The sequence below is a fragment of the Podarcis pityusensis genome, assembly GCF_964106645.2.
Source record: "Podarcis pityusensis genome assembly, chromosome: 6".
Classification (NCBI taxonomy): Eukaryota; Metazoa; Chordata; class Lepidosauria; order Squamata; family Lacertidae; genus Podarcis; species Podarcis pityusensis.
This window is the reverse complement of record NC_138030.1, coordinates 82,068,815-82,081,968: the sequence shown is the minus strand read 5'-3', so window position 1 is coordinate 82,081,968 and position 13,154 is coordinate 82,068,815. Positions and strand designations below refer to the sequence as shown.

Here is a 13,154-nt window from a genome sequence, read left to right as displayed (position 1 = left end):
TTTACATGCTGCTCCTCAGTCTCTGAATATACTAACACGTCATCTAAGAAGGCCACACAATTCTTGTAAAGCAAAGGCCCCAGGACGTGGTTCATAAACGATTGAAAGCACGCGGAGCCTCCTTGTAGGCTGAAGGGCATAACTAAATATTCAAATGCCCCCAAAGGGGTGAACATGGTGGTTTTCCATTCATCCCCCTTCCTTATTCGTATCAGGTTGTACGCCCCCCTCAGGTCCAGTTTAGTAAAAATCTTTCCCTTCCTGACCCTTGTCAAAATGTCATCAATTCTGGGCACTGGGAAAGTCACTGGTTCTGACACTGCATTTAAGGCCCTGAAGTCCACTACAAGCCTGGGTTTGTCCGTGTTTTTTTTGTCCACAAAAAACACTGGGCTGCCCCCCACCGCCCTGGACTCTCTGATGAACCCTCTCTTCAGGTTCTTGTCAATGAACTCCTTTAGCTCCTGCATCTCTCCTAAAGGCATGATAGTCCTTGGCCTCCCCCCCAAACTTCTGCACCAATCCTGGCAACTTTCTGGCGAGCGGGGTGGTTTTTCCCTTCTCTGCATCTTGAGCCCTCCTCTCCTCGAGCCTCGCCGTCTGCAGCGCTAGCTGGACTTCCAACGCCTGGTACCTTTCCTCCAGGCTTGGACCCGCTCCAGCTCCTGCTTCTCCGGTTCCGGCTGGGTTGCTCATGATGCCTTCTCCTGCACAAACTGCTCACGGAGACTGTCGGAATGCTGTGATGGGACGAAGAGCTGCTTGTGCGTAAAATCCAAGTCCCTCAGAGTTTGGTCAAGTTTGCAAACCTCTGTCTGTAACGGAGCCCCTTAAACATGGCTCTGTCAGTCGCTTGCAGATTCCGACAGTGGTTGCTTTCGGAATCGCTTCCAACATAAAAGCTCCTTAACGGAAACACGTCTTCTGGACTCTCTGCGTGACAGTTTCCGGCGAGGAGTGGGTGTCCCTACAGGAGGTCCTGAAACCTCCCCACTGTTTTCGCTGGAAGTGTCTCGGAGCCATCCCTCCTGCTCACTTTTCCTCAGCTCAGCTCTTCTCCCCCTACTGGTTCCCTCTTCAGCTGCTGAGTCTCTCCCAACCTGTGTGAGCCCTTCCACCTCCCTTCCTTCCGATGGCAGTTCCCTGACACCTACAGACTTCATAAAGGCTGTAGGTCAGTGATAGACCCCATGCCTTGTAAGGAAGAGGCCCCAGATTTAACCAGGTATGGCTGGGATTAAGATTCCCACCTGAAACTCTGGAGACCTGTGGCTAATGTAGATTTTATGGATCTAGAAAAATCAATGGTCCAACTCTGTGGTCCTAATGTTTAGTTAGTTTGTAGAAAACATCAGGGCCAGTGCAAGGCATTAAGCACAAAAGGCAGGCAGTGATCACCTTCCCCCTCCTGCTGCCCCCCTCTGCACAGTTTTTAAGAGGAAAGAGCTGTAGCTACATGGCCATTTCCTATGTCCTATGTTGCAGGGATGTAGGTGGCGCTGTGGACTAAACCACTAAGTCTCTTGGACTTGCCAATCAGAAGGTCGGCAGTTCGAATCCCCACATTGGGTGAGCTCCCATTGCTCTGTCCCAGCTCCTGCCAACCTAGCAGTTCGAAAGCACACCAGTGCAAGTAGATAAATAGGTACTACTGCGGCGGGAAGGTGAATGGAGTTTCCATGCGCTCTGGTTTCTGTCATGGTGTCCCATTGTGCCAGAAGTGGTTAAGTCAAGCTAGCCACATGACCCGGAAAGCTGTCTGTGGACAAACACTGGCTCCCTCGGCCTGAAAGCAAGATGAGCGCCGCAACCCCAGAGTCGCCTTTGTCTGGACTTAACCATCCAGGGGTCCTTTATCTTTTTTTACCTTTACCTGCTGTTGCCCCAGTTGTAGCAGCACTAACACTCCCAAGATTTTCAGGGACATTTCACTTCTCACTTCCATGCTCTGATGGAATCCTTCAGAACAATGCATTTAGGGTGAGGTGGCCCCAGAGGGAGCTTGTGCTACCACAACAGCCATGATGATGAAAAAATCTGATGAAAGTTTAACAGCATTTTAATACCACTTAACAGAGGCAACTAAACATTAAATATTGCTTGCTGCCGTAACAGCAAAATGACAGCGAGCCAGGCATCCCCCAGGGCCGCCTTACCCACAGAGCTTCAATCATAGAATAGTAGAGGAGGAGAATTCTAGAAGGTGTTGTAAACAATAAAAATCTGTCCTTTTTCCCTTATGGGGTATCCAAGAGCCCTTATTGAGTCCTTACATGGCTTCCCTATTGGTAGGAGAAAATAACAGAGGCCAACCAGAGAATATTGAGAAGCAAAGCAGCTAGTAAGCCTGATCTTTATTGGTCTGTTGCAACAAGGTGCTCCCCTCACATGCAGGAAAGGAGGAGGACCTCGAACAATAGCGTGCAAGGCCTTATATAGACATTTTAAATTCCCTCCCCTGGAGCTCAAGACCACCCCTCCATACATAATACCTACATCACAGAAAAGGTGGTCTACAACAGAAATTTGAATGTTGTTGTTTTTCCTGTCTGCCAGGTTATCTGATAATGCCTTATCTGATTGCCTTTCCTGGTAGTCTTTTCCTGGTAGTCTGTCACCCTTTGAAATGGTGAATACTAAATTCCTGTAACAAGGAAGGTTTTTTTTCCCACCTCCTCCCTCCTTGCAGAGAAACAATTGGTCAGCTTGGGAGTCAAAATGATTTCAGGACTGTCTTCCTGTGCTGCTTCAGACATGTGGTTTATATATTTATGCACGTGTTTGCTTGGTACATTTATGAACATTTATTGTATATCTAAGACCTTAAAATTCTTATTACAATGGGACCACAAGGATCACCTCGTCCAGCCCTCTTCTATGCAGGAATCTTTTGCCCAACATGAGACTCGAACCCATCAGATTAAGATTCTCATGGTCTACTGTCTATTTTCTGTCATTGTGGTTACCTGATCCTTTTTCCAAATCGCCAATGGCTACTGGCCACTTAAAATTTCTAGGAACAAGAAGAACTAGAATAAAAATAAACATTGTAAGATCCGAGAACCAAAAGGTTCTGACATCTCGCCAAGCGACCATCTCTTATCAAAATCACTTTCCAGAACAGGTGCTTTTGATGCGCACCCTTCAAACTTCCCCCTTTATCTGTCTTTTTCCACAGGTATCAACTGTGAGCTGGAAATTGACGAGTGTTTGTCACAGCCTTGCCTGAACGGCGGAACCTGTCATGATAGACTGGGTGGCTATTACTGTTCCTGTCCACTTGGCTTCCTGGGTGATCTCTGTGCCGTCAACATTGATGAGTGTGCAAGTCAGCCATGCCTCAATGGGGGGCAGTGTATTGATGGTATCAACGGGTACGTAATCTCAGTGTTGGGAAATGTGCTTACAACAGATAACAAGCACTTGTTTCCATTATCCTAATAGACTGGAACCACCTCTAGGCCAGGTAGGCAGAGAATGTGAATATTAATAAAAATAAAAATTTATTATTTATACCCCGCCCATCTGGCTGGGTTTCCCCAGCCACATTGAGCGACTTCCAACAAAATACTAAAATACAATAACCTATTTTTTTTTATTCTTATTAAAATTTGACCTTTCACTGATTCCAGCTAGAATCTGGGTATATTTAGAAATATAGTGGAGACCTCAACCCAGCCAAAATGGAAAAATTGTGATTTTTCTCTAAAATATGATCCTTCCATTTATGGTGTGCGATGGAGACTGCTTTCCTTAGGAAAATATATTTTAGGCATTCAAAACTGGGGGTAATGAATAATAAAATAATAGAGCTTTAGATTTGGACTTGGAATTGAACAGTAGCTGTTGTTTATGCCACTATACAGGTCATCTAGTTCATCCTCTTGCGTAGTGCTGGAATTTACATTGTCATAATAATGATAATAATTTATTATTTATAACCCGCCCATCTGGCTGGGTTTCCCCAGCCACTCGGGGCGGCTCCCAACAGAATATTAAAAACACGATAAAACATCAAACATTAAAAACTTGCCTAAACAGGGCTGGCTTCAGATGTCTTCTAAAAGCCAGATAGTTGTTTATTTCCTTGACATCAGATGGAAAGGCATTCCACAGGGCAGGCGCCACTACTGAGAAGGCCCTCTGCCTGGTTCCCTGTCACCTCAGTTCTCACAGGGAGGGAACTGCCAGAAGGCCCTCAGAGCTGGACCTCAGTGTCCAGGCTGAACAATGAGGGTGGAGACGCTCCTTGAGGTATACTGGGCTGAGGCCATTTAGGGCTTTAAAGGTCAGCACCAACACTTTGAATTGTGCTCGGAAACATACTGGGAGCCAATGTAGGTCTTTCAGGACCAGTGTTATGTGGTCTCGGCAGCCACTCCCAGTCACCAGTCTGGCTGCAGCATTCTGGATTAGTTGTAGTTTCCAGGTCACCTTCAAAGGTAGCCCCACGTAGAGCGCATTGCAGTAGTCCAAGCAGGAGATAACTAGAGCATGCACCACTCTGGCGATACAGTTTGCAGGCAGGTAGGGTCTCAGCCTGCATACCAGATGGAGCTGGTAGACAGCTGCCAGATGGACATCCAGCCTCTTTTAAAATACCTGCTTCAATGAACACCCATGGGGTCTGGTACCCAGCTCCACTTATACATCAGAACAGAGGTGGCTCACCTGTACCCTCCAGATGTTGCTGACTGCATAATCCTTTGGCTATGATGACCAAGCCTGATGGGAATTGTAGTTCAGCAACATCTGGAGGGCACAGATTTAGCCATCCATGCATTAGAGTGTCTAAAGCGGCGATGGGAGACCTGTAGTCTCCCAGATGTTGGGTATCAAAGCAACTACCGTATTTTTCGCTCTATAGGACACACCGGGCCACAAGACACACCTTGTTTTTAGAGGGGGAAATCAAGGAAAAAAATATTATCCCCCCGCCCAGCCCCAAAGAGCAAAGAAGCCAAGGCAGCGAGCGTGATCCATCCCACTCACTGCCTTGGCTTCCTCTTTAGCCTTGTGCAGCCTCTCCCGGCTGGAGAGGCTGCGCATGGCTATGGCAATTCCCCCACCTCCCGCAAAAGCCCACAGGAGCCGCATACCCTTTAAGGAGCGTGCGGCTCCTGCGGGCTTTTCTACAAGGAGGGAGAAGGGACCGACTGGCCACGTCAGTCCCTTCTCCCTCCTGGGGAAAAGCCCGCAACAGCCGCACGAAACTTGTGTGTGGCTCTTGGGGGCTTTTCCTGTCTGCCTCCCTCCTGCATTCACTCCATAAGACACACAGACTTTCCCCCTTAGTTTTTAAGAGGGAAAAATGCGTCCTATGGAGCGAAAAATACAGTACTTAGCAACAACTGCCAGGCAAGCCCTGAAAAAACAAAACACACTAAAGTATCAAAACTTTGAATTTGTGTGTGAAAGAAACAAACAGACTACCAAATTAAAACCAGTTAAATATTGCCTGGTTCTCACGGAGCTGACAAACCTATGGCTGGGTTACACAACTTCAAGCCGCTGACTGAATCTTCTTCCCGACTAAAACACGAAACCAGAGGAAGGCTAGGCTGCAACCTTCCTCACTGACACCCACTTTGTTTTGCACAGGAAACATTTTTGTATGAGGGTGAATTTATTCATGGGAGACACCCAACCAGTTGGCTGAAGTGATACAGGCCAAAGGCCCAGATAAAGAGAGGTTTGCCACCTCAGTGACAGCTGAGCCATAGTTTCCCAATGACTGGATACGAATCCATTTCAAGATAACTGCAATATCTGAATCCAATGAATTGTGGTGGTGGTGGTTTTTAAAAAAGAGAGACCTGTTCAGATTGAAATGGTTTCTGATCAATAGCTGAGCGGTCTCAAAAGCAGACTTTGGAATTAAACATTGAACGCAAAAAGCATTGCATTCTGCTGTCGCGGCAGAACAGATGTCACACAGAGGGAGAATTCCCTGTTCTGCTTGAATTGAACAATAGCAATTATTTATGCCACTATGCAGTCGGTGTATGCCAATAAAGCTGTCCACTGAACAAATCTTTCCAATAAAGACACAGGTTTTCTGCTCTCATTAGATAAACTGAAATGCAAATGAGCACTATGAATGTCATGAAAGGCTTAGAGGACACACCAGCCCAGGGAGCTAGACAAACGTTTATTATCTCTCTTAAAAAAGGAACAGAACAATAACAGGAGACTCCAGGCTCTTGTCAGATACTACAAAGGCTAGTGACACCCACTCACTAAACTATTTAATGACATTATCCATGCACACTTTGCAAAGGTGACTCTCAAGACAGTTTTGAACGGCGATGTTTTTTTTTTTTTTTAACTAGACCATTTGATTTTGGGGAATGATAAAATTTGAAGACAGGTGGGTGCAAATTCAGGAGCATGCACATGAACATGAACTGTGAAAATTGAAAGTTCACCTTTTGACAATTGGAAGTATAAATCTGCCCATTTCAAATGTAAGGTTTTCACCAAACGAGAAGCAAAATTTCATGTCAGATCTAGGGATTATGGGGGGAATGGTTTGCGTTTCACGTGAACCTCTCATCTAGAAACTTTCTTACTCAGGAACACCCGTCGTACACTGGTATTATGTTTTCTGATTTAATATTGGGAAAAAGAAATGCATATTATAGATAGATTCTTAAGAAGTATGACTCATTGGGAATATGAAGCATTGGTGCTAGGCAAATTGTGAAAAAGAGAAGTGGAGGCTGCTGAAATGGAATGGAGAAGTAAGTGAGCTAGGCAGAAAATGAAGAGGGAACTTGGATAGGAAATCAGAAGGTGTAACTAGGTGTATAGGTATAAGATGCTCTGATGAATCAAGGTTGGGAAAACTGTGGTTCTCTGAATGAGACTGGACTCTGATTCCCATCATTCATTGACCCAGCTAGTTGGGTCAGATGGAAGCTGGAGATAAGGATGGACAAATCTATTCCTTTCAGTTCTGTAAGTTTCTCATTTTTTCCAAATCTTAAATTCAGTTCTCTCTCCACATTCCTACAACAATCCGCATTTTAAAAAAGAAAACCTCATGAAAATTCACCCACATTTTAGTGCAAACTTCTCCTAGTAAACATGTTTCTGTATGCTGCTTTGACTAATATGTACATTTTGCAAGCGATTTCCCCAAATGCATTTTTGTGTTACATTAGTATATGCATTTTTGCATGCAGTACTTGGCCGGAGAACCTTATTGCAAAATGCGGAGAAGTACAAATTTCAAAGAATAGCTGTGTTTCGGTTTGCACGTTGTTTAGGAAAGTGTGAATTGGTAGGCTTGCCTTTAAAGGCAAACGGAATAATAATAATAATAATAATAATAATAATAATAATAATAATAATAAATTCCCATCTCCAGCTGGAGCTCAACAACAACTGAAGGGCTACAGGTTTCCCATCTCTGTAATAAACACATCTATGGTTAGGGGGACGCGGGGATGCGGGTGGCGCTGTGGGTTAAACCACAGAGCCTAGAACTTGCCAATCAGAAGGTCGGCGGTTCGAATCCCCGCGATGGGGTGAGCTCCCGTTGCTCAGTCCCTGCTCCTGCCAACCTAGCAGTTCAAAAGCACGTCAAAGTGCAAATAGATAAATATGTACCGCTCTGGCAGGAAGGTAAACGGCGTTTCCGTGCGCTGCTCTGGTTCACCAGAAGCGGCTTAGTCATGCTGGCCACATGACCCGGAAGCTGTACGCCGGCTCCCTCGGCCAATAAAGCGAGATGAGCGCCGCAACCCCAGAGTCGGCCATGACTGGACCTAATGGTCAGGGGTCCCTTTACCTTTACCTTATGGTTAGGGTGGAGTCTCCCCCTCCAGGCACCTCTCCTACACGTGCTCATTCTCTATGGATATGGGACATCCAAGGGGCTATGGACCACTGCAAGAGTGTAGAAGAGGCAGTCAAGTATGAAAGGGCACCTTCTGAATCTGATTCAATATAAAAAATTAAAGAAACATACCGGGGAGGAGCCTTGATGCAACAGCTGAGAAAGAAGGGTGGAAGCAAACGTGGGTCTGAAAATCTTTGCACGAGCATCGATTTTTCAAAGACGAGCCCACAGACCGAGGATGGCATTGATTTAATCAATTTTATTGCAATGCAGGTATAGCTGCAACTGTACAGGCAGCGGATATATGGGCCTTCACTGTGAAACGTTAATTCCTTTCTGCTGGTTCCACCCATGCCTCAACAATGCTACCTGCGAGGATGCAGTGGACAGTTACATTTGCCACTGCTGGCCAGGTAAACTCTGTTTTCTCTCTGACACAAGCTCCCCTCTCTTTAACTGTTGTGAGCTCTCTGTGTAAACAAACAATAAAAATATATTAAATTATGCACCATAGCAGCGTGAATTCTATGCAGGCAGCCCTCCACGGTTTACCGGGGAGTTACATTCTGAGGCACCACACGTGTCAGTGAAATTGTGTATTATTGAAACCCATTGAAAAAGCATGCAAACATCCTGTTCTGCCCTTTTGGTGAGGTTTCAATGACATCTTTATGACATTTGTGGGTCACTTCCAGGTTCAGTGCAATGTGCCATCCTATGCCCTTTTAAAATGTGGGTGGTTTTTTTGGGGGGGGTGTTATTGGGTTGTTGTTTTAATTTGGATTGTATATTTTGTGGTTTTGTATTTTGATTTTGTTCTGTGAACCACCCTGAAACCTCCAGGTACAGAGCAGTATATTATTATTATTATTATTATTATTATTATTATTATTAATAACAACGATGATGATGTTCGTGTGCACAGTTGTGCACATGTTGAATGTACATAAATGGGGGTTCGGGTGAGCCTGCCTGTACCAAAATATGCTGAATGTCAGCAAAATAATATTAGGCAATTAAAACAAGTTTATAATATATGGATTTAGTATGCATTATTTATTCCATTCCTTTTAATTGCAGAGTGATGCAGTGAGATATACAGGGCCCTAATGGTTCAGGTCTGGAAGCCCTGCTTAATCCTGCTATGGCAATTTCACAAGGCATTGCCAGAACACATTGCCATGGCTTTTAAAAACATAAATACGTTTAAATTCTCTGACTGGCACAGTCCGCACTAGCTACCAAATCCAGCAGCTTTTATGCACTTGCATGGAGTTGCTGAAGATCACCCTGCCTGCACTTCTTCTGATTTGCTTTTTATTTTTTAAACCGGTGCAATAGGGGACAGCAGTGTGCACCTATTGAATGGGTGGCTCTTCAGCTCTTAGTTAGTGATGATAGGCCGAGCGACTGTGACTTCCCTACAAGCCACTGATTGAGTCCATGTGTCTTGCCTGGCTGAAACTCTATCCAACTCCTCTTTCCATGGCTTTCATGCCAAATACATGCAGTGGCTCCCCGTCTGTGGAATGGTCTCCCCAGGGAAGTTTGCCTGGCGCCTTCATTATACACCTTTAGGCGCCAAGCAAAAACGTTCCTTTTTAACCAGGCCTTTGGTTGATCTATGCCCTTTTAAAATGTGGGGTTTTTTTGGGGGGTGGCTATTGGGTTGTTTTTATTTCTATTGTGTATTTCGTGGTTTTATATCTTGATTTTATTCTGTGAACCGCCCTGAGACCCCCAGGTATAGGGCAGTACAGTGGTAGTTACGGACTCGATCTGTTCCGGGGTGCTATTTGCACCCTGAAAAGTCCGTAACTAGAGCACCGCTCCTGCGCACGCATGCGGTGCGATACAGTGCTTCTGCGCATGCGCAAAGTGCACAGTACGCTTCTGCGCGTGCACACACAGCAAAACCCAGAAGGATACACTTCCGGGTTTCCTGTGTTCACAAGCCAAAAAGACGCAACATAAACCTAACGCAACACGAGGTATGACTGTGTATAAATTCAATTAATAATAATATAAAAAGATGGATACAGAAGTGGGTTGATTTCTCCTACAGCTTTCCTCGCTCTCCCCGGCCTCATCCTTTCAGGCCCCTCAGATGTTCTGCAATATTATCTTTGCTGCTTCCACAGCGAATATAGCACAAGCCCAAATAATGAACAATGAGATCGCTGTCCTCAACAACCTGAAGTTACAACCCCTTCTCAATTCTGCAGGCTATGCAGGGTCTCACTGTGAAACGGACATAGACGAGTGTAGCAGTAATCCCTGCCTCCACGGGAGTGAGTGTGTGGAACTATCATGGTCGAGCTGGTATGGAAGAATACCAGAGCTACCTTCGGAGTTCAGCTACCAGAGAGCATCGGGTTATGTGTGCAGCTGTCGCGCAGGATTCACAGGTAATGCAACCTCCAGATTTGTAGACTTGGTTTTTTTAAGTGTCACAGTCTGAAGGGTCCCTCTGGTGGACTTACGCTGCAATAGAGGCTTAGGGCTGTTTTGTAAGCAAACAATTTGCCTTATTAGAAAAACTAACTGCTAAACTGAAACAGACACGGGGACAAATAGAAGCAGACGCCTTCACCCCGGTGTGGTTCCCCTTTATCACATACACAGCCCGATAAGACAACAAGAACCCGGTGACAACATATGAATCAATCTGGCTAACCTGATCCAAAAACACACACACAAATCTCACTACAGCCAACCAGAGACAACCAACCACACCCTAAGCCACCCCTCAACCTCTCTCGCCACCAAGGAAATACAAAAAGCGAATAGTAAGAGAACCCACACAAGTAACGCTGACACAAAACTCCACGCATACACTAAGTAGAAGAATAGAAGCATAACCACCCGACCCCACCCTGCTTACCATTCCCCCCTCTTTCCAACTTCTTTAAACAAAACAGAGCTAAGCAGTTCTGCCCTGTTTCCACTTGCTGTTTTTATTTAATCCACTCCACTTGGTTTATTTAAACCAAGGGCTTGTACATTGATCACTAATAATGAATCGTATGTTGTAGATATCATTGCAAAGTTAGCATGCTATTTTTGCAATGTACAAATGACATTAGAAGGCTTGGTCTTTTTATTTATACCGTTTATACTTCCTACGATCCTTGTTTGTAAGCAAACGATTTCATACATAGCTATGCTCCCGTATGGAAGAAACCAGGGGTAGATTATAGGTGCAGTCTGCTGTGTGATGAATATGCATTTGATTCTCTCTCTCTCTCTTGCTAAGCATATAAATGGTGTACAAATTGTAGTCCATTTTCACCTTCCCTTGAAAAGCAGAGGAGTGCAGAGCCAGCCAATGCACAGAGGCCAACAGCTATGATCCTGGCTCTTCTCCATGCACGGATAAAAAGTTGATTACAATTTTGAGAGTATCTCGTTTGCCTGGCGGCGTTTCCGTTTGTTGCGTTAATAACAACTCTTTTTATAAAACAAAAGCACTTTTAGAAATGGAATATATATGTGTGTGTGTGTTTCCTGGGGTACGGTGGGGTGAATCCACCTCAGATCATTGCTCAGTCCTAAACGCATAATAAAATATATCTGTGATTTGCTTCAGGAGCTAGGTTCCTGCAACTCATCTGGCTTCATTCTGGGAAATGTTATGTTATTTCCATCAAGTTGTGTGCATTTCGGGATATTAATTAAATAAAGGATGCAGGTGGCACTGTGGTCTAAACCACTGAGTCTCTTGGGCTTGCCGATCACTAGGTCAGTGGTTCGAATCCCCGCAATGGAGTGAGATCCTGTTGCTCTGCTCCAGCTCCTGCCAACCTAGCAGTTCAAAAGCACACCAGTGCAAGTAGATAAATAGGTACCACTGTGGCGGGAAGGTAAATGGCGTTTCCATGTGCTCTGGTTTCTGTCACGGTGTCCTGTTGCACCAGAAGTGGTTTAGTCCTGCTGGCCACATGACCCAGAAAGCTGTCTGTGGACAAACGCTGGCTCTCTTGGCCTGAAAGCGAGATGAGCGCCGCAACCCCATAACCGCCTTTGTTTGGACTTAACCTTCCAGGGGTCCTTTACCTTTACCTTTTTACCTTATTAATTAAATAGTACTGTTCTTCTCATTTAGCATCCTTTCCAGGCACTGGCTAATTATTACAAAAAAATACAGAATACCCTCTGCCTCGTTTTTAAGTTAACTTTCAGCGTTTGTTACATTTCAACATACAATAATGCTAAAATACAATACAATGCATTGAGTGTTCAATTTCAGCCAGAGTTTTGCAAGGTTGAGCCCCAGAATATACTCTGGGTGCTCGTGCAGGCTATATGTTCATTTCTGAAAATATTATGTGACACCATTTAAATTTCCAACAATTCTCCTGCTGCCTCATCATTCCATTGTATTGTGATAAAATAAAATTGGCATTCGCCACCAGTTGCCGGGGGCAGAGCAAGTGTCAATGCCAGTGACCCTAGCAACTCTTGAGTACAGATGCCAGGTCTGATCCTAGAACACGTTTTGAAAACCACTGCCCTTTGAGTCTAATTTCCTGAACAAAGTGGGGTATTTTGAATATGTCTGCTGTTATATGCTGTGGCCTAAACCACAGAGCCCAGGGCTTGCTGATCAGAAGGTCGGCAGTTCGAATCCCTGCGATGGGGTGAGCTCCCTTTGCTCGGTCCCTGCTCCTGCCAACCTAGCAGTTCGAAAGCACGTCAAAAAATGCAAGTAGATAAATGGGTATCTCTCTGGCAGGAAGGCAAACGGCATTTCCATGTGCTGCTCTGGTTTGCCAGAAGCGGCTTAGACATGCTGGCCACATGACCCGGAAGCTGTACGCCGGCTCCCTCGCTCAGTAAAGCAAGATGAGCGCTGCAACCCCAGAGTCGTCTGCAACTGGTCAGGGGTCCCTTTACCTTTACCTTTACCTTTACCTTTACTCTCTTTAAAATATATATATAATTTTATTGTTTAAGAACAAACACGAAACAGACTAAAACCTTACTGTATTCAGAACTCAAAAATGTAAGTCCCCCTTCCCCATAGCATCCACTGACCTTCCTCACCACCCCTTCCCCAATTCCTTTCCTTTCCAGATTCTTCTGTTTAGCTTTGATTCCAATTGTTTTTTTAGTTGCAATGTGGATTTGCTCAAGAGTGGGTTTCTGCATCTTTTGTAACTTTAAAAATACAATTTTAAAACAATATTATTGGCAGTTAATATGAGCAAAGTCCTTCTCAGTTGCCGATCGTGAAAAAGGACAAACAGAACACCACCGCGATGGGAACAGTAATTCCTTTCATTTGCAGGGAAATGTGCGGGCTCTG

At 44.9% G+C, this 13,154-nt stretch overlaps 1 protein-coding gene across 1 annotated transcript in view; it reads left to right on the top strand.

The window, feature by feature from the left end:
* The window catches only part of CRB1 (crumbs cell polarity complex component 1), a 153,470-nt gene that overhangs the window by 60,382 nt on the left and 79,934 nt on the right, over window positions 1–13,154 (top strand). The window contains exons 3-5 of the mRNA XM_081010755.1: window positions 3,179–3,374; window positions 8,120–8,259; window positions 10,072–10,254. Coding sequence (XP_080866881.1) covers window positions 3,179–3,374; window positions 8,120–8,259; window positions 10,072–10,254 — 519 coding nt within the window. The remainder of the gene's footprint in view (window positions 1–3,178; window positions 3,375–8,119; window positions 8,260–10,071; window positions 10,255–13,154) is intronic.